The sequence below is a fragment of the Thamnophis elegans genome, chromosome 10, assembly GCF_009769535.1.
Source record: "Thamnophis elegans isolate rThaEle1 chromosome 10, rThaEle1.pri, whole genome shotgun sequence".
Taxonomy (NCBI): domain Eukaryota; kingdom Metazoa; phylum Chordata; class Lepidosauria; order Squamata; family Colubridae; genus Thamnophis; species Thamnophis elegans.
This window is the reverse complement of record NC_045550.1, coordinates 66,614,101-66,636,640: the sequence shown is the minus strand read 5'-3', so window position 1 is coordinate 66,636,640 and position 22,540 is coordinate 66,614,101. Positions and strand designations below refer to the sequence as shown.

The following is a 22,540-nucleotide window of genomic DNA, read 5'->3' as shown; positions in this document are numbered from 1 at the left end:
GAGGGCAGAACAAGAAGCAATGGGTGGAAACTAATCAAGCAAAAAGCTATTTAGAACTGAGGAAGAATTTCCTGACAATTATAACAATTAATCAGTGAAACAGAAATTGCCTCCAGAAGTTGTGAATGCCCCAACACTGGAAGTTTTAAAGAAGATGTTGGATAGCCATTTGTCTGAAACGGTATAGGGTTTCCTGCCTAGGCAGGGGGTTGGACTAGAAGACCTCCAAGGTCCCTTCCAACTCTGCTATTGTATTTGTATATACATATATACATACATTTCCCTTTATTTATTTATCAGCATAAATACAACATATATACATACATACATACACACATACATACACACATACATACACACATACATACATGGAATAACTACAAAAGCACACACATACACACACATATCGAATAAAATATTAAAATACAAATATTGGGTCTATGCTGCTCTCAGATGCCCGATTCAAGCCTATCGTGGCCGTGATGCCTTGCGCGTCGTCCCGATTTTTTTTTGACCGCGGTGTATGCCGGTCTTAGAAGTCTTTTCCTCAGCGCCCGGGATCCTTCACCGGTTGGCAACCGCCTCATCCAAGTCTCTCTCCTCCACCCACGGGATAGGCGCATGCGTGCAGCGTGCCGGGCGTGCCTCACGCATGCGCCCGAGGCCGCTGCTGCAGTGATAGCTGAGGGGGGGCGGCCGCCATCTTACCAGTCGGCGGAGCGGGCGAGGGTTGGACGCGGCGGCTCCTTCTGCCGTCGGCGGGACCAGGTGAGTCGGGACTCCGAGCTCCCCGGGAAGGAAGGCCTCGGTTGCTTTTGTCTGAGGCAGGCCAGAAGCGGCTTCCCGCGGAGGCTCGTTCCGCCCCGCCCTTGAACGAGCGGCTGCTTTCTCCCGCTTTTTTATTCTTCTGAGGCGCCGCTTCTTTCCCGGGGGTGGGGGGTCCGCTCCGCTCGAGGCCGGGCCTGGCGCATGAGGGATTACCGGCTCGGAAGAGGAGGTTGCAGCCTCTCCTCTGCGGTGGAAATTCTCTCAGGAAATTTGGGGGCTGTCACGTTTTCTTCGCCCGGCACCCCGACCTGCGGGGTTACTGTGGGTCACGCGTGTCGTCTGAATGAGGGTGGTGAACGGGGCGCCCACTCGGGGTCTCCTCAGGGATCGAGTGGGGGGGCATTTCACGTAACCGCGGGGTCGTTTTCATGCTTGTCGGTTCTATAAACCGCTATTTTACAGCTGAGGTCCGTACAATGAACCCTATCATCAGTTAGCAGGAGACCTTTATAATGCCTTGGTAAGGCCACACTTGGAATCCTGCATATAGTTTTGGTCGCCGCGATGTAGAAAAGATGTGGAGACTTTAGAAAGAGTGCAGAGAAGAGCAACAAAGAGGATTAGGGGACAAACATACGAGGAACGGTTGCAGGAACTGGGCATGTCTAGTTGAATGAAAAGAAGGACCAGGGGAGACATGATAGCAGTCTTCCAATATCTCAGGGGTTGCCACAAAGAAGAGGGAGTCAAACTATTCTCCAAAGCACCTGAGGGTAGAACAAGAAGCAATGGGTGGAAATTAATCAAGGAGAGAAGCAACTTAGAATTGAGGGTTGGAATAGAAGATCTCCAAGGTCCCTTCCAACTCTGTTTATTCTATTCTATTCTAACTGGACAGAGTAAACCAACAGAAGGGAGGGAAGGGATCTTGGAGGTCTTCTAGTCCACCCTCTTGCTCAAGCAGGAGACTTTATGCCATTCCAGACAAATGGTTGTCCAATCTCTTCTTAAACGCAACTTCTGAAGACAAGCTGTCATTGATTCATTGTTCTGCCTGTCAGGAAATTTCTTCTTTCTAGGTTGCTTCTCTGCTTGATTATAGTTTTCCAGCCGTTGCCTCTCTCCCTGCCTTCAGGTGCTTTGGAGAATAGGTTGATGACCCCCTCTTCTTTGGGGCAGCCCCTGAGATATTGTAAGACTGCTATCATGTCCTTCTTTTCATTAAGTTAAACAAACACAATTCAGCTGGTTAATTTTTCTCATTGCCAGTAAATTCCTCCTTAGTACTAGGTTGGTGTTCTCCTTGATTAATATAAAAGAATTCTTTATTGGCCAATTGTGATTGAACAAACAAGGAATTTGTCTTTGGTACATATGTTCCCAGTGTACATAAAAGAAAGATAAAAAAAATAGATTCATCAAGAATCATAAGATAGTGATAGTCATAGGTTACTAATAAACTATCAAATCATACTAGGAAACAAACATAATATAAATTGTAAAAATACAAGCAACATTATGGAGTAAATTGTTGGATTAGTTTCCACCTATTGCTTCTTGTCCTACCCTCAGGTGCTTTGGAGAATAGGTTGACCCTCTTTGTGGCAACCCCTCAAAACACTGGAAGACTGCTATGATGTCATTCTTAGTTCTTTTCATTAAATTAGACAAACCCATCTAAATGGACATACCTTTTTATAGCTTTGTAGATAAACAAATTGTCCTTTCTCTCCCCTTCCCCCAATTCTGTGCCTTTGAGAGCATTTGAAAGGTGGATTACAGATTCCCATCATTGCAAGGCTGGGTAAGGATGATGGGTTTGGGGAGAGCAGACTCTGAGCAGGGTGCATATATGGATAAAGTGGGACGACCTGTAGTGCTGTGTTTGAACCATTCGAGTTGGCTGAGAAAAAGGCTCTATAAAGGGTCTCTCTTGCCTCCACTTGTTGCTTTTTCTCACCAAAGTCCATTTAGGGTTGCTTGAGAAGATTGAGGAAAGGCACACCAGTGTTTCTATAGCTACCTTATGGAGCCTTGCTGATGACATAACCCTGAAGGTTGGATATCAGGTTTTTGAGATCTTTGTCTGTGATTCCTATTGGCTGGTTCTTCAACATTTGGGTTTTGGTACTCCTAATTTAAAGAGAGAGTTTAAGCATATACTTGTCCTTATTGTAGGGTGTTTTTTTTTAAGTTTGAGAACCTCTGGAGCGATTATAGCATATCACATATTTCGACACCATGTTAAGAGTTTGGAGGACAGTTTGTCTTGTTCAGATTATGAATGCCACAGTTACAGGCAAAGGAACATTTTATTTGGTTTAATTGGCAAGATTCCAGCAATAATAGACCACACTGTGGGTATCAAGGCTGAGAACAGAAGAATTTCCTGTGCACGGATGCCTGGATTGTTTCCAGGAGATTTTGGCTGCAAATCCTGTCACTTCATGTCAAGTTTGAAGGATGGCTGCTAGCCTCTTTGAGGGTTGGGGAAATTATGTGTGTTGAATAAGCAGAAATCCAAATGGCTATTGTTAAATGACAATTGATTAATTTTTGCTGTGCTAATGATACATGCTTAAAGATGATTATATGCTGTAGTTCACAATTAAATATATTAAATTGCCTTATTAAATTTTTACCCTGCTTTTTTGTTTTTTCAAAAACTATAGTTGCTTATAGTAGCAAGTCTAAAATGAAGCCACATAGAGCACAGTTAAAATTAAGCTATTACAGACTGGCTTCAAAGGGAGGGTGTGATACACAAATATAATAGAGGGATACATACAGTAAAAGTTCTTACTAATGAAGTGTTTAGCAGAAGCCATGCTTGAACATAAGGGGAATAGAAGTTAAATGCATCTTTCTACAAAGAGCATCGTATAGTCCCATGTTTCATAGACAGATGGTCAGGACTGTTGTCAATGAGGAATTTTCAAAAAACCCTTTCCCACTAATACAAGTAGTAATTCTACATATACTATAGTTGGATACCAAGTTTTGAAGAGCTTTATCTGTCAATACCAATACTTTGAACTGTGCCTATAAGGCTCTTAATAGATGGCTCAGGTCTTTATAGTATATAGATATAGAATATAGTATAGATATTGAATAAACCTATAGCTGAGTAATGTATTGTGCTCCACTGGGCACTTTTCAAGGATAGCATCATATATGATGCATTGTAATTATAAAGGTAAATTATAACCAGTACATCTGTAAGGGTTAAATCTGGTTGCTGAAGATGAGTTCCGATGAATTGTAATTGTACAAATGTCTTCCTTGCAACTGTCACTTGTAAATCCACTGATAGCTGGTAATCACAGAGAACTCAGAAATCTCCTGAAAGAATGCAACCCCATGCAGGATATGGACTCCGGCTTTTACTAACTGCACTCCCATCTTTGGCTTGTTCTCCCTAATTTAGTCCATCAACAAGATTAAACAATGTTCAAGAATGTTTTTTGGTTCCTTAGAATTAGGAGCAGTGGAGCTCTAAGTCAGCAGTGTCTCCTAGACCCAACTCTACTACACAGTCCCAATGAATGCCATGGTCAACATTGACCATGTTGTAGAAAGCTTCACCCTAACTACTTCATTAATTTCCAGTGTTGAGTCATCTACTACAGTGGTCAAAGAGGCTTAGTAACATATCATGGAAAAATCCTGATTTAAATGGGTCCAAATAATAAATGTCATCCATGTATATCTTCAGTTGCAAGGACACTACTTAATCATTTAAGTTAATAATTCAGGATTTAAGAATACTGCTGGTTAGGTACAGGTGAAGGTAGTGCCTTTTCAGTATTTTTTAGTAGCCTACTTTTATTTTCCAGTTTTTAACATGCTGTATTGCCTAGCTGTAAAAATTCTAAGAAATTATAATAGATAAAAGGCATATAAAACCACAGTAAAATATATACATGCTGGACTTAAAATGTGACAGAATTGGTTAAAATGCTGAATATTAATATCATTGAAGCATGCAGGGATTCACCCTATACTTAAAACAGTGTTAATTATCACCTGAATTGTGAAGACAGTCCCAGGCTAGCAGATTTAATCTGACTGGAGGGGCAAAGGTTAAGCTGACAAATGCAGCTCTCATTTCCCTCTGCAAGCTGAAAAGAGTCCATATGACAAGTGGGTTGTGAACATTGCTTGCATTCCATCCTCCTGCCAGTTTACATCATTGTGCTTATTGCCTTGATTATTAACTAAGGTCCTGAGCTTTGCTGGAGGGGGGACATAGAATTGGTACTTGGGTCATCTTTCTGGCCCATACATCAATCAAATGCTTGGCTATATTACAAGCAGATTAGGTGGAAAAATTCCCCAAACACATTTAAAGAGCCACTGAATCTGAATCCATAAGGTGTGCGGATCAGATCATTTTAATCAGTCTTTCAGTTCTCCTGATTTACAGCAACTGCCACAATCTAAAATTTAACCATAAAGTGCTTTGTCCATCACAGTGGAGATACCAAAGAATGACTCCATTTTCATATGGATAACAATAGCAATAGCAATAGCAGTAGACTTATATACCGCTTCATAGGGCTTTCAGCCCTCTCTAAGCGGTTTACAGAGAGTCAGCATATTGCCCCCAACAATCTGGGTCCTCATTACCATTAATATATAACCAAGTCAAGCATATGCTTTGTTGGAAGATGCTGGGGTGAGATGCTAATTGAGATATATTCATGGATGCTGTAACAGACATAAAACCCCAAGGTGTTCTTGACTGGGTAACCTTGGCATGGACCTTCAAATCCTCTAAGATAGGAAGTCAGGAGTAGTCCACCGCCATGCCAGAAATCACTCTCAAGAGGATCAGGAAAAAAAGATTGTTCAACAATTGTTCAACTTTGAATATCCCTGAACTGCTTCAGTCAGCAAAATGCAACAGCAAATATTCAGAATTAGACTATTGGATAGAACTTCTGGTCAGTGAGATGGAATTCCTGTAGATTCTTAGCCTATAGCATAAGGCTGCCCTTACTGTTTTGATAAGTTGGTAAACTTTTATTGGCTGAACATGGGAGGTTAGACTTTGTTAGTAGAAATCTGCCTATATGCTTATGTATAAATCTGAATATGTATTTTTGTACATTTATTCTCCCCTCACTATGGAGAATTCTTTACCCAATGTAAAGAAGCAGGAACTGAGGTCAAATGATGTATCTGAAGGGAAAGATAAGGAGCAAAACAGAATTTACTTGGTCTCCTATTAGCTTTTGCTTATTATCTTTGTGGACAGGCTTCCTTCGCATAATCATTCAAAGCCATTGCTCCAGGCAGGAGGTAGAGTTGAAACAGCAGCATGCAGAAGTACTTATGATGAATCATTCTTTCACATTTAAACCACTGCATAAAAAACCTTTGTGTAAGGGTGTCTAATTTTCAGTCTGGCCCTCACTTGTTATTTGTTTGTGGAATACTGTTATAAAAGCAGAGGGAAAAATCATCTCAATAGTTTGGGGTATATATCAACAATGCTGATTCCAATTAATCTGTGTACAGATATTCCTTGATTTATGACCACAGTTGAATCTAGAATTTCTGTTGCTAAGTGTGACAGTTCAAGTGAGTTTTGTCCCATTTTATGATCTATCTTACCACAGTTGTCCAGTGAATCACTGCAATTCTTAGGGTTAGACAGTTGTTAAGTAACTGGCTTTCCCATTGACTTTGAAAGTTGCAAAAGATGATCAGATGACTCGGTCATTAGTGTGAAAAGTGGCATAAGTCCCTTTTTCTAGTGCCATTGTATCTTTGGACAGTCACTAAATGAAAGATTGAGAACTACCTCTACTAGTACAGAAATGTGGAATATTTTATAGTCCCTGTGATATCAGCAGTGATTGATTGTCTGAATTAAACCTGAATTCTAGTGGCTGCTTAATATTAATATTAAATAAATATTAATATTAAAAGACTCCAGTTTGATTACCACAAAATTAGCTCATTAACCCTATTGCTGGACAGCACTGTTAGAAATGTTTTTCTGCTGTCCAATTGAAATCTACTACTTTGTAATTTAAACCTGTTATATGCCCAATCGACAGAAACTAGAAAGATGAATTTCAATAGAAATTCATTGCCATAATTGAGTTAATGATTGAAGGCTTCCGTGGCAGATTGTGCAGCCTGAGTGAATTATTTTGATGCCATTACAATGCCTTTGGCCTCTTTTCTGTATGTAATCAAATTCTTTCTACATGCTCTAATTTTTATTTCAGGAAGAAAAAAAATCTGATTTCTGTGGAATGACTAAGAACAGTTAGTTACTGGAAAACTAATCTATATTTGGTGTGAAATAGTTCTTAGTAGCCATGTTTTCTGAGTCAGATTTCTTTTTTACCTTACCTCAGCAAAATAAAGACATTTCTATTAGCTATTTGGTAACTTTCTATAGAAAAGAGCAATTAAAACAGTCCATTGCTTAATCAAGAATTTTCTAGTGCTGTAACTCTCTGGCTATAGTGGTTGGCCAGCTCTTCTAAAAAATGTGTATTCTCAAAAAAACGGAAGGAATGGGGAAAAGTGTTTGCTGATGTTGCTTAGAATAAAAAGCTGTCTTAAAATAAATATGGCAGCCCGGTGGGTTTTTTCTTATTGTAATGCAACTTCAGCTTTAGCAAGAGTGGTTAATTAAAACCATCTACTTTTTCTTTCTTTTGACTTACTAGCTAGTGGCTTTCATGAAGCAGATTTTCATCTTAAATGTTCGCTTAAACATTCACCACATTCTCGAGGCAACTGGGTTGAGATTAAAAATAGACCAAGTATGACGTATGGCTATAATGGTGAACCTCTAGCATGCGTGCCACAGGTGGCATGGAGAGCGCTCTCTGTGCGCATGCGTGAAGACCAGCTGGTCCCGTGCGCATGCATGCAATGGAACCCGGAAGAGAGCAGCTGGCCGTGCGTACATGCACGCCGGTCAGCTGCTCTCTTCCAAGTTTCAATGTTTGGCACGCACTCCTGTGCCAGCACTCAGTGCCAAAAAGATTAGCCATCACTGACCTATGGGCTCTGGTCATCTCCTCAACAGAGAATTCACATAACAGTCCAGAAGATGGAGACTTCAAATACTTGCAATAGAAATTGGCAGGAACAATTTAAATTTCAGAGGAATGTCAGAAGGTTTGAGATAAATAGATTGGGAGAGAGAAATTGAAAAAAAATATGAGTATCTTGATATAAACAAAGATGAATCATTAGAAGTCAAGAAATCTAGAAGAAACTTACAATGTGACATATTTATTATATTTATGCGTTTAAAGACAAAATATGCAGTATTGCAACTAAAAAAGGCAGAAGGTATCTACAGTCTGGAGTTAGAATAATATACATTTTACCAAATGTTCTACTCGATATACAGTGGTTATAAAACAGAGGTCTTCAAACTTGGAAACTTTAAGACTTGTGCACTTCAACTCCCAGAATACTCCAGCCAGCAGAGCTTAAAGTTGCCAAGTTTGAAGACCTCTGCTATAAAAAGTGTACCTACCCCTGTTTAAATGCCAGGTTTCTGAGATGGAAAAAAATCAGAGCAAAATAAATCATTTCAGAATTTTTCCCACGTTTAATATAACATAAGAACTGTGTAGTTAAATTCAAAAACAAATCTTACAGGGAAAAATTTGAGGGCAGGACAAGAAGCAATGGGTGGGTGGAAGCTCATCAGAGGGAGGTTCAACCTGGAAATGAGGAGGAATTTTTTGACAGTAACAGTAAGAATGATTAATCAGTGGAATAGCTTGCCTCCTGGAGTTGTGAGTGCTCCATAGCTGGAGGTTTGCAAGAAAAGATTGGACAACCATTTATTCAGGATGGTATAAGGACTCCTTCCTTGGGCAGTGGGTTGGACTAAAAGACCTCCAAGGTACCTTTCAACTTCAACTGATTCTATGATTCTGTGAATAACAATGTAACAATCAAGATTTGATTTAAATGAAGTCAATTTAAATCACTAGTAAAGAGACTTGATTTAAATCAACTTGATTTAAATAATTTTTAAAGAGCAACTGCCATCTCTGTCCCACAGTAGCTCCTCCTCTGACCCGCTGTTGACTCACCGAGAGTCCCAATATTGCAGACTAGACAGCCTCATGCTACATAGCTAAGCTCCATTTCATGCTGAATAAACTAAATTATTAATGTATCTTAAATAGAAAGCTGTCTTTAGATAGATTTTTACTCCAAAAGCATTTTATTAAAATAAATTTGATAAAAAAATTTTAAAAATGATTTTTTTGATATTTTTAAAAAAGCCATCAATTTTTATCCACCGTGGTAACAATGAAGTTGCATTACAATATACTTAAATATCCAGCCTCCAAGAAAGAAAGATTAAATGCAAGTGGGCTACTCCATTTCATCTGGAGGCCCTTTATGGATGATGGCAAAGCCTTGGCATCATCCTTTCAACCCCCCCCCCCCTCCAAGTATTGTGCTATCTCATTGTGATGAGGATGTGTGGGCCAAGAATGAATATTTCTAACGGGATCACTCAAGATGTAAAAAGTCACCTTGGCTGCCCAGTTAAAGTAAGGATATATTGCCAAAGCCTGGGCAAACAACCAGATCTTCAACAATGCTGCAGAAATTTTGCAATTCCACAGGGCAGGAATTGCAACAGTAACCATTCTTTCTGAATCCCAAATGGTGACATTTCATGAATGAGCCACACCCTGCTGCATCAAACCAGATGAGGAGAGACAAATGGAGGCACATGGTCCCTCAGATAACCGGGTCCTCTGCCATGAAGTGCTTTAAGGGTGATAATCAGCAACTTGCATTCCTCCAGAAGCCAATCACTTCTGGATTAAGCAGCAGGGGCATGGGCACATAACACGGTGCCCCCATCTTTGCTCAGGCTGCAGCATTTTGATGGTGTTCAAGGGCAGACCCGTTTAGAGCTTATTACAGTAATCCAACTAGAACGTGTGGGGACCTCCCAGTCCAGGAAGGAGCATAGCTGGTACACAAGATGTAACTGGAAAAGTCCTCTTGGCTGCAACTTTAATCTGCTCTGAACAGGAGCTGAGACTCTGAGAAGTCTCCAGATGACATGACCAAAATCCATTGAAAAGCAGATTTTTGAGGTGTTACACAGCCTTCTCTTGGTGATCAGTATAAAAAGAAAAGATTTAAGGTTTCTACGTTAGATCTTCTAGAAGTAAATGACACATAAAGAAATTCATTAACTAGAAGCATTTTGTGAAAGGCGACAAACAGCAGAAATGTTTGGCTTATCAATTGATAAAAGAACAAGAGAAAAAATGGTTTGGGATGAAAAAAACATGTTTCAACTTCTAACGTTGGATATTCTTGACTATAGGAAAAAACATCTGGAAAAATGGTTAGGGGAAGTTTACATGGCATTATGAACCAAATGTAGATCATGGAATTTGCAAACCAGAAAAAGGAAGTACTTAAACTGTAACAAGAAGATGAAACATAAGATATAGTGCAGATATGAAAATTGAATAAATCAACAGGACTGGATGATGACTCTCTATAAGGCTTTCAGATAAATTCTTACCAAACTATTAAACTAACTGATGATGGTTTATGACAATAGTGACCCTTCCTTCTTTAATAACAGAAGGCTTTTATATATCTTTTCTGTAGAGGGAAATGATCCAACCGGTCTAGAGTCCTATGGACCTATCTCTTTATTGAATGTAGACTGCAAGATTTTCATGGCTGTCCTTCGAAAGAGTTTAAATAGCTTGATCGAACTGAATTGGTCCTGAAGAGATAATGTGGGATACATCTTGAGTGCAATCGATAATAATAATGAGGAAAAAAACTTTTGATAGTTTAGAGGGGTGTTTTTATTTCATTTCTCTGAAAAAGGTAAATTTGGATTTGGCTTACATTTTCCTTCATGGACCCAGAGTAACTTCAGAGAATTATTCAAAGCAAATAGCACTTAAACTTGTATACCACTTCATAGTGCTTTCTTGCCCAGAACAATCTGGGTCCTCAATTTATGGACCTCGGAAGGATGGAAGGCTGAGTCACCCTTGAGTGGGTCAGGATTGAACTGCTGGCAGTGGACAGACTTAGCCTCCAATGCTGCATTCCAAACCACTGCGCCATCATGGCTCTTTAATTGCCTGTGCTTCACAATTCCTGATACCTTAGCTGGCCTCCTTTCTCCTCCTGCTGACCAAACATCCATGGCTGGGCCTTGTGTGAGGCAGTTGCTGACAGCACAAGACTTTCTTCCCCAGGATGTGCTCAGCAGTTTCCTTGCACGATACTGGGGGGGGGGGGGGCGCTCATGTGGCCAGCAGTTACAGGAATGCAGGATGCTGAGGGCAATTAAGCTGAGAGTGGGTTGGGGTGTGGGTTTTGGGGTGCCCTGCAGCTCAGGGGTTTCTTGCAACCCCAGGGCTGTTTTGCGGCCTCCTTGCGCTTGCACACATGCATGCACCCCTCTTTTCCTAACCTTCCTAGCCTTGTGCTGCACTGCCTCACAACTGAACTCCCATAAGGATTGCTTTATACTCATCCTGTCTAGGAATAAGTTAATGCTTTATCAAAGACTAACTTTCTAATCAAATGATTCCTACAACGTGAAGACAAAGAATGACGAAGAAAAATAACAAATTTCATTCAAACAAGTAGACTAGACTAAGGTTCAACTTTAGGAATGTACAAGATGCAAAACGTCATTTTGGATTGCCTGTGCCTAATGTTATATTATTAAGCTAATTGTTGGCCTTGGGTTATGTTGCTATGTCTCTGGGGAAGGATTCCCAGAAAGCTTGTTTAAATATCTTTGATATTTAATTGGTACCAATTGAAGTGTCCAATGCATTATAATTAAATAATGGAGTATTAAAAATATGGGATGAAAAAAGCTCAGGGTAATTGCTTCCTGACTGAATATTAAATGTTTTCATAAGTGCAGTCTTGGTAAAAAAATGATCCATAGGGAAATAATCACTAATAGACTGCAAATCTATTCTTTAATAAAATAAAGAGGAAATCTTTTGAGACTTTCTCCATTTTGAGACTTTCTCCAGAAACATTATAATTTTAATGCCTTCAGATACATCGTATTATTAGTTCCAAAGTTTTACAGAAGCAAGGTGGAATACTTAGAATCATGGTCAAATTTGAAATAATTATAATACAAAATACAGACTTCTGTTTGAGTGCATAAAGGTAGTTCTTGACATACAGCAATTCGTTTAGTGACCGTTCAAAGTTTCAACGGCATTGAAAAATGTGATCAAAATTCAGACGCTTGGCAACTGGTTCATATTTATGTGTGTTGCTATGTCCCTAGATCATATGATCCCCTTTTGCGACCTGACAAGCAGAGTCAATGGGGAATCACGTAAGAATCAGGTTACTAACCTATCAACTACAGTGATTTACTTAACATCTGAAACAAGAAAGGTAGTAGAAAAGAGCAAAATTCACTGAACAAAGTCTCACTTAACCGAAATGTTGGGCTCAATTGTGGTTATAAGTCAAGGACTACCTGTATGAAATACCAAAATATGATTTGGAAATTGGACAAGTTAAAGATTGCAACATCTAAATTGAACAGTTAATATGCAATAGTACATTGGTTGAAGCTAGCGTATCTCCTGTGAACATCACTGTTAAAATTGGTTCAGGATCCCCCTCCCCCCCTTAATATTCTGGTATTTCTTGCCAAAATAGTTTTTTAATGTAAGTGTTATATATTGGTTTCCAAAAGCTGTTGGAAATGTAATCAGGTTGGATTATTCTTTCATCCCTAGTTAGGCATGCTTGGGAGATATGCTCAGCACAAGCCTAATCCCAAGAAGAATAGGGGTTGGTGCAATGCTCCTAATTTACTTGTTACTTGTCAGAGATCAGAGGAGCTTGTTGTAGCAAGCAGATTTGTGAACTGTGATTAGTTCCTTGCACATTACAGTAGATGAGGAAACGAAAGATTGGTTTGCTGAAAAACCAATTGGTAATTTCAATAATAACCATAAGTTCTCTCCTATAATTACAGATTGGATATAAACACCATGGAAAAAGAAGACTAAGAATTCATCATGATTGGAGGCCTGTTCATTTATAATCATAAGGGAGAGGTTTTAATCTCCCGGGTTTACAGAGATGACATTGGGTAAGTCAGTCTTCATCCTGCATTACTTTTGAACTCGGATACCACTTCTTGCAACATTTGAGCTGCTGTTGCTATACATTTTGTGCATGTGGAACTTGTGTATTGTGTGTTGCATCCAGGCTGTGTTCATTTGGTTATCTCATGGTATGTGTTACCTTATGTTATTTCCAGGCACGTAACAATGAAAAATAGGCATTGATTGAAACTCTTCTTATGCATTGAATATTCTATATTTTTCTTCTTTAAATACAATATTTTTCATTACCTTTAATATTCTGTTTATGTCAAATCTAGAGAAAGAAATAATAAGCTTACTAAAGTTTCTCAAAATGCATGTGAACATAAACTGAACCTTTTTCTTTCTAAGTACAGGTAGTCCTTGAGTTACAAATGTAATGGAGCCTGCCCGTTCCATTCATAACCCGAGGATTAGTAGGAGTGAATCTCGTACCTTGAACGGGATCACTCCCTCCTTTCACCCATGCATTTGCTAATTGAATGCGAGGCTCATTAAGTGCACATGAGATATTTCATGGTGGGGAAGGCCATGGGGGAGGGCCTAGTGATAGAACAGGCCACCTGCCTAAGACCACTTCAAAGACCTTCCAGACTCACTGAAATGCCTCATGGAGCCCCATAATTGCTTCCCTCCCACCCAGCCTGCCATACTTGGTCACTTACCATGCCAAGATCTACCAAACATTCTCCTCTCTAGCCTCTCAGCTGCATCCACCACTCGGACGCTCCATTCAGACCTTCACAGGCCTCCCTGGCACGTTGCAGGCTGAAATGGAACTCTGGAGGGGCGCCCCTCCAAACCTCCCATTTTGACCGGCAACGTGCAGGACGAAGTTACAGAGCCTCTGCAGTTGTTCGTAAGGATGAACAGCTGCCATGGTCCTACAAGATTTGTACTTTCAGGACTTGTTCGTAAACGCTAAGGGACGCTTATCACGTATCACTTTGAGCTTTCACTAAGGGAATATTTGTAACCCGGGGATTACCTGTAGCTCTTGTGCTATTTCTTTTACCTAGGTTTTTCAAAACTACTTTGTTACAGTTGCATAAGAAAGAGGAATTTGGAAAATTATGGTTTAAAGATTACAATTTGAAAGGTTTTATTTAAAAAGAAATTTATGTTCTGTATTTCTTTAACAGCTGTGAGTGATCTACAAAGAAATGATAGAAACAATATTAAAGACATGTCAAAATAAAACTAAAAGAGTATATTAAAAGGACTAGATACATAAGTATATTTTAAATCCACTCATAAATTGTAAAAACATTTCCATAGTGTGGGCCTTATGAACCTTTTCCAACGAAGACCGAGAATATTGACTCTTTATGTTTAATAGAGACATAGCAAAATACACTTTTGTGTATTTTTTTAATTTAATCAGAATTTCTTTATTTGTTGAACTTAGTTGCAGCTCAGATTATGTTGTAGAATCAATATTGCAGTCTTAAAGATAATTTAAGTTTTACAAAGAGTTAAGCAGTCAGCATATAGTAACATTGTGTGGCACTGTGGAATTTTCTTGGAAATCAGAGGTCAATATTTTGCCTATGCATTGAGGGCGATATCCTGCATAACACTGAATGGTACATACTCTGAGAAATAAGGCAGTAATGACATCAGTTCAAAGCTTGTATTTAAAAAAGGGTAAGAATCATAGAACCTCTGAAGTAATTCTCAGTATAGAGATAAGTAGAGTCTTTCTGTAGAGTCTTCTTAGCAGGCTCTGAAAGAAATCTATTTCAGGCTTCAGTTGTGAGTTGGGTTCCTGGAGAAAAGCTATGAAGAAAGATATTTTCAAGATTTTGAAGAGGCAAATGTTTTTAAAAAGTTTTTGCACTCTGCAAACCTCCCAAAAACAGCCTGCTTTTCGAAAAAGGGCATGCATAGCTTTTAGGAGGCTTATAGAGTGCTCCTGGGGACGGGGGGGACAAAAATGAGCAAAAAAGGCCCATTTTTTGCTGATTTCTGCCCTTCCCAGCCTCCAGGAGCACTCTACAAGCTCCCTAAAGGCTATGCATGGCCATTTTGGTGAAGGGGGCAGGGTTTCGGGACACAAAAAATGCTGTATTCAGTGTATAAGATGCACCCAGATTTTCAGCCTCTTTTTTGAGGGAAAAAGGTGCGTCTTCTCTGAAAAATACGGTAAGTATACCTTCATCAAATTACACAGGCTGTATTACAAAACTTACACATCATAATAAAACAGCAATGTAATAATTAAAATAGCATTACCTTTATAAGTAGGTGTAAGGAACAGATTAGATGTAAAAGATTCTGCAAAACCCTTAAATGCTAGCCATGTTATCCTCGTTGCCTACAAAACAAAAGTGATCAATTTATATACCACTAAAGCACTCACGTCTATTTAATTATAATCTTCAATTGGGCAAAACAGTGCATCATATGGCAACAATTTTTGAATCAATGTAGCTCAAATGGGCTAACTGAAAGATTATGGGCAATTCCAGGACATAGGACACCATTAACGTGTGGCCAAGTTGTGACTGCATTAGTGCTGCTGTGCCACAGTGGTCAGCTGTGATCATGCGATTGGCAATTCTAAACACTCACTCCCAGCTTGCTACAGGGAAGATAATGGAGAAGCCAGTAGGAGGTCAAAAGTAATTACCACTCCCACTGCTTTTTTGCCTGCTGGTGGTAATTTTTTAAATGAAAAGTAAAGAAATATCTCTTTAAAAAAATCCAATGGGTCATGGATTGCCTTTTACATTCTGTATTGCTTTGGAATATTAACACTATACCCTATGTAAGAAAGACATTGTATAAAATTATACTGTATATTGAAACCTTTTCGGAGTCAGAGAATGGTGTTAAAATCTATATAGAAAATGTATTTTGTTTGTGATCAGCTTATCACATTATAGACTAATAGTTTTGATTGCTGAAAGAGTCTACATACATGGAGTCCTTGTGCTTAAAGCTTGGTTGTTTGCTTGCAGACATTTATTTCATTACCTGATTAGGTAAGGGGCACTTCGGGAGGGGCACTTCCCCGCCGCACTTAAAACGGCGGTGGTGAGACCCCTCCTGAAGAAACCATCCTTGGATCCAGCCATTTTAAATAACTACCGTCCTGTCTCCAACCTTCCCTTTGTTGGGAAGGTTGTTGAGAAGGTGGTGGCCTTCCAGCTTCAACGGGCCTTGGAGGAAGCTAGCTACCTTGACCCCTTCCAGTCCGGCTTCAGACCCGGTTACAGCACAGAAACCGCTTTGGTCGCATTGACCGATGATCTCTGGAGGGCCAGAGATGGAGGCCATGCGTCCATCCTGGTTCTCCTTGACCTCTCGGCGGCTTTCGATACCATCGACCATGGTATCCTTCTGCGACGACTGCGGGAGGTGGGGGTGGGAGGCACTGTTTTGCAGTGGTTCTCCTCCTACCTCTCGGACAGGTCGCAGTCGGTGTTGGTGGGGGGGCAGAGATCGTCCCTGAGGCCCCTAAAATATGGGGTGCCGCAGGGTTCGGTCTTATCCCCCCTACTATTTAACATATACATGAAACCGCTGGGCGAGATCATTCGGAGGCACGGGATAAAATACCATCAATACGCGGACGATACGCAATTGTATCTGTCCGCCCCGTGCCAACTCAATGAAGCGGTGGACGTGATGAGCCCAGGGTCTTGAGGCCGTTAAGAACTGGATGAGCGCTAACAAACTGGTACTCAACCCGGACAAGACCGAGTGGCTGTTGTGTTTCCCTCCCAACAATTTGGCTAATGTTCCATCTATCAGGCTGGGGGGTCAAATTTTATACCCCTCAGATAGGGTTCGTAACTTAGGAGTCCTCCTGGATCCACAGCTGACTCTTGACCATCATCTGTCGGCTGTGACCAGGGGGGCATTTGCCCAGGTTCGCCTGGTCCGCCAGTTACGACCTTACCTGAATCGGGAGGCTCTCACAACAGTCACTCGAGCCCTTGTGATCTCTAGGCTGGAATACTGCAATGTGCTCTACATGGGGCTGCCCTTGAAGTGCATCCGGCGGCTGCAGTTAGTTCAGAATGCGGCCGCGCGAGTGATAGTGGGCGCACCGCGGTTCGCCCACATAACACCCATCCTCCGCGAGCTGCACTGGCTACCTGTTGATCTCCGGGTGCCCTTCAGGGTCTTGTTGACCATCTTTAAAGCCCTTCATGGTAGTGGATCTGAGTACTTGAGAGACCGCCTTCTGCCGATTACCTCCCTCCGACCAATAAGATCGCACAGACTGGGCCTCCTCCGAATCCCATCCGCCAGTCAATGTCGACTGGCGACTACACGGAGGAGAGCCTTTTCTGTTGCAGCTCCGACCCTGTGGAACGATCTCCCCGTCGAGATACGCACCCTCACCACCGTCCAGGCCTTCCACGCAGCCCTTAAGACCTGGCTTTCCCAACAGGCCTGGGGATAAGTCTCTAATTTGCCCCACCCGAGTGTTGAATGTTGAATGCAAGTTGTGTTTTTATTACTTTATTTATTTTGCTCACATATTGTTTGTTTTGAATTGCACCCCCTCCCTAATGATTGTAAGCCGCCCTGAGTCCCCTCAGGGAAAAGGGCGGCCTATAAATCCAAATAAAATACAAAAATACAAAATACAAAAGTAACATCTTCAGTGCTAGAAGAGAATGGGATGTGTTTTCCGTATATTTGTGGATTCTATATATTGATTGGACACGTATTTCTGTGTCACTTAGTTTTTTGGTCATTGAATGAGAAAACTCTCAGCTTCAGAGTTTTCCCCTGTTGTGTGGGTTTTTCCACACAATTTGGATTACCTCTTGCATTCTTCTAAAACTATTTCTCTTTTTTACAACCCCAATTACAACATAATATGGGTATATTACCTCCCTTTTTAAATATGCTTTTAAATTTTGTTTGAAGCATTATTTATATAACGATTACAGATGTCAGGAACTTACATACTTGGGCTATGACCTTATCTGGCTGAACTTACAATTTAAACATTTTCTTAACAGAATTCTCTCTCTCAGTTTAAGAAAAAACAAAACAATAATATACATTGAATCCTTGATGGGTAAATTCATACCTCAAACGATTGTTTTTTGAATAGACAAATTTGTTCATTTATTTATTTATCAAATGGACATGCTGCTCATCTCACAGTGCATCTCACTTCTAAAGAAGGCTAAGTATGTTACGCTCCCAAGCCAATCTTGAAATCGGAAAGCTGATAACCATACAGTGTTGTCCCTTTTGGTTCCTAGTTATCTGAATTCAGGCTGGAGATGAATACAACAACAGAATAAAAAAAACAAAACAAAATGATCGGAAGGAATTATGCTTTTCTGTCAATCCAAAGCTATTTCAGATGTTGGCTTCAGTGGCATTCTGCAGGCTAAGATCAAGAGAGGGATAAGGGTTTGTGCTTATCTATGATCACACAGCCTGGTTGCTCCATACTGTACAATTCATACACCGCTTGCCTTTCCTTAAGAGCTTTTTTGCTTCTCTACTTAGACCAGCTTTTCTTTGCCTGGTCTCCTCAAAACACCTTGAAATATGCATAAAATCCATTGAGCATGTTGATTGAGTAGTGGCCCTATACCGATTGTGAATTAGAAGTATGGGGCAGGGAAAACTGACCTAGAGAATTTAAATAGTGCCTTGAAATCTTTTTGAGGGAGGGGGTTTCTTGTCTTTTGTCTCTTCTCCTTTTGGTTTGATTCATTGTGCTTTGTGTGTATGTCTGTGTTCTAACCTTTCTCTTGTTGCTGTCACTCCTTTTCTTCGCTGACGCCATTTCTGTTCATCCCATCTCATTGGCTGCTGTAGTAATAGGTAAGAGAAGAATGGCAGGAACTCAACATGGGGCACCTGGTTATAAAGTCAAGCTCACTTTTGTATCGCCATTGACATTAAGGCAGTGTCAAATCAAAAACATGACTATATGAAGGTTGGCTCACGTTAAAGCAGACCAGTTACTCTCTTTACCTTTTGAGAAACTGGAGCCTGCAGATTCTTAGACAGTTAGAAACTAGAGACTTCCCCTTTCTGATTTTTGTTTTGCTATTTGAGCAGTTATAAGAAAAGGAGTTAAAATGTATAGAAAACTCAATAGCAGTAGTCTCCAATATCTATTAAAAGTGAATTTTCTTAGAAGTTTAAAGAAATCCATATAATTGCTAAGCTTAATCTTTAAACTTGACATGAATAATGGATTTGGGTTTTATTTATTTATTTGGAGGTTGTTTTTTTTTGATTGCTCGGGAAATTAATCCAAGGCCTTGGCAATGTTAATTGGTATATTTTTGCACCAGTATTACAAAGAGGTCTGTGTGACATTAAATATTAAATAGTATATGAAGCTGGGCACTTGAGTGAGAAGTAGCTGTCTTGAATTTCAAAGCATGAAATGGTAAATGGAAGACATCATTGTGTTCTTGAAGCTAGAACTGATAGTTGATCAGTTGCTTTTACTGTAACTGAAAACATGCAATGAATTTTCTAGACTTTCCTCTCATAATGACATCACCCACATGTGCCTAATAAAATATTTCCTCTGAATAAAGGTATCCTCATTCTTTTAAGCAACTGATTCTGCTGTTAAGTAAGTATTGATTTGGGTAATAATAGCTTGTGGTATTTTACAATATGCAGTTTGTATAGATACCTGCAGGAAAACACTAAGATGATTAACAGTTGTAGTTTCTCCCATCTTAATATGTCTTTTTAAACTTCATTCTGTGTCTTAGCATACTTGTTTTGAAATAACATACAGTTCACGTTTGTCATTGTGATACCCAGCTGTTTTACCTTCTTCTCAACCTTAACACCCATTTTATTCATAAATTGTTTGATCTTCTATTTTTGTTAACATTTTCATTTTCTGCTTATTAGTCTTGAAATGTACCACATTATTTTCCCATTAATATTTCAGTTCCCATGAAAGGATCTTCCAGAATCAAAACCAAGTCATCTGTAAAAACCTTTAACTTAATAAATTTATTTTAAAGTCATTAATCCCACAATCCTCTCATCTGGTATTGAATATTTCAAGAACCCAAATGAAGAAGAGAGGAGACAATGGACATTGCTGTTTTGTTTCTTTTTATATTTCACAGGGTTTTGTTAGATATCCATTAACAATTATTTGTGAAGTGTAAAATTGATTTTACCCATTTTATAAAGCTATGTCCAAAATTTGTATTTTTCAAAACCTTGAACAAGAAAGCCCAATTCAAATTGTCAAAGGCTTTCTCTGCTTCTCTGATCAAAGTGGCTTGTTTTTCATTATGTTGCCTCAAATATTCCAAAATGTCCAACACTTTCCTAATATTGTCCTTTAACTGTCTTTTAGGCAAAAACCCACATTGATCTTCATGAATAATTTCTTGCTGAATTGTTCTCCATAGTTAGGGGAGGAGTATCCAGGATGGGTTGACCTTATCCTCATGTTGATTGGACTGAGTCAGATAAGCTCTTGGGATACACCCCTGGTCCACCAGGCACCACCCAGTTATTGACTCAGTCCCTCAACTCGGTGGTTTGCCATCCTGGATCTCCGATAATTTGGAAGAAATTTAAAGAAAGAAAAAGGATTAATCTGTCTCCCTACAGCAGCAGCCGCATGCGAACTGGACAGCTCCCTGAGTTGCAAAAAGGACTGCCAAAAGCCCCCTTGGGGGCGGCATGCTGCCCAGGCCTCTGAGTGGGAGAAGTATCACTCAGAAAAGGAAATCTGCCGGGCAAGCAAGAGACAAAGGGGACAAGCCTTCCAAAGGCAAGCCCTGCCGCGAAGGCTCCAGCAGAGCCGTGGCTTTCTCAAGCGCCGCAGGGTGCGAATCGGGCCACCGGCAAGTGAAGGTGGCGCTGGATTCCCGCCCAGAAGGTGAGCCTTGCCGTGGAAACTCTGCCGGGTGCTGGAGTGCTCCGCTGCTCCCCATGGCTTCCCAAACGCCACGTAGTGCCCACGCCATTATCCACGTGGCCCACCTCATTGGAGGGGTCCACTGGCAGAGCCAAGCCTCTAGCAGCGCCAGAAAGAGGCAGAAGGAGGAAGAACCGGCAGCAGAGACATGCGGCAGCTCCTCGAAGCACAAGCTGCCAGAAGAAGAAATTTAAAAGAGGCGCCCTTTGTGTCCTGGCACGGGTGCCATCTTGAAGCCAGGAGTTGCCACGTGTTCCAAGATGGCGGCGCCTCTGTCATCAGAAAGACAGCTCTCCCTAAGACGGCTAGCAGTCACGGGAGGTAGGGTGTCATTAGCCACTTTGTCCAAACTGCTAGGTACCATGGTCTCTGCCATTGGCATTGTTCCTTGGGCTCGCCTCCATACCAGAGACCTACAATGGTTCCTTTTGCCTTTCCAGCGAAGGCATGGGAGCTGTTCCCAGACCAAGATCCTTCTCCCAGCAGAAGTCTCCCACTCACTGACCTGATGGACGTCCCCGGCGATAACCAAGGGCGAAGTCTTTAGAATGCCAGACCGGGTGATGGTAACCACAGATGCCAGCCTGTTTGGGTGGGGCGCCCACCTGCAAGATCAGATAACGCAGGGACAATGGAGCCAGGCGGAACTGACTCACAACATCAGTTGGTTGGAACTCAGGGCGGTCTGCCTGGCCCTGGTACAATTCCACCGCTCTGTCAAGGGCAGGCACATTCTAGTCCTCTCAGACAACATTGCAACAAGGCTCATTTAAACAGACGGGGGGACCAAATCAAGGACCCTTATGCGGGAGGCCAATAGGCTGGGACAGTGGGCCAAAAGGAATGTTCTATCCTTAAAGGTGGAACATATACTGGGGGTGGACAACATCAGAGCCAATTGGCTCAGCCGGGCAGAAGTGGACAACTCGGAGTGGAGACTGCATCCGACCATCTTCAGGGAGGTGACGGACTGCTTCAGTTGCCCGGAGGTCGACCTATTTGCCACTCCCCTAACACCCAACTCCTGAGATTCTACTCCAGGTACCAAACACACGGGGCAGAGGGGGCAGATACTCTCCAATGCCCGTGGCCTCGGGGGCTTCTCTATGCCTATCCACCCTTGCCCCTGATTCCCAGGGTCATTCAAAAACTTTCGGAGTGGCAGAGGTGGTGCTGATTGCCCCCCCCACTGGGCCAGGAGGCCATGGTTTGCTGATCTCCAATTGCGCTCGGTGGGCAGAGCTTAGAGGATTCCCCAGGAATGCTGGACAGAGGATTAGCTGGACAGAGGATTAGCTCCTAACACAATTAGGAGGCAAGTCTCAGCCATCTCATCTGTGCTTCTGTGCAGCAGAGCCCAGACACTCACTCACCAACCTTGGTTCAGGCAGTTCCTGAAGGGGGCGTCCAACCTCAAACTACCCACAGTACATAGGTACCCCTCCTGGGACTTACACAAGGTGTTGGACGCTCTGATGGGGGCTCCGTTTGAGCCATTGTGAAAAGTGTCACTAAAATTTTTAACCCTTAAGGTGGTGTTTCTGGTGGCTATCACGCCTGCCAGACGAATATCAGAACGGCAGGCCCTGTCCGCTAGGGAGGACCTCTGCATTTTTCACCAGGACAGGGTGGTGTTGCGGTTGGACCCCTCCTTCATACCTAAGGTGTGTTCATGCTTTCACAGGTCGCTGGAGCTGATTTTGCCCAATTTTTGTCCAGCCCC

General features: G+C 41.3%; 1 protein-coding gene across 1 annotated transcript in view; it reads left to right on the top strand.

The window, feature by feature from the left end:
- The first annotated feature begins 661 nt into the window (after positions 1–661).
- Positions 662–22,540, top strand: part of AP2M1 (adaptor related protein complex 2 subunit mu 1) — a 42,711-nt gene continuing 20,832 nt past the window's right edge. The window contains exons 1-2 of the mRNA XM_032225009.1: positions 662–768; positions 12,788–12,904. Coding sequence (XP_032080900.1) covers positions 12,831–12,904 — 74 coding nt within the window. The 5' untranslated portion in view covers positions 662–768; positions 12,788–12,830. The remainder of the gene's footprint in view (positions 769–12,787; positions 12,905–22,540) is intronic.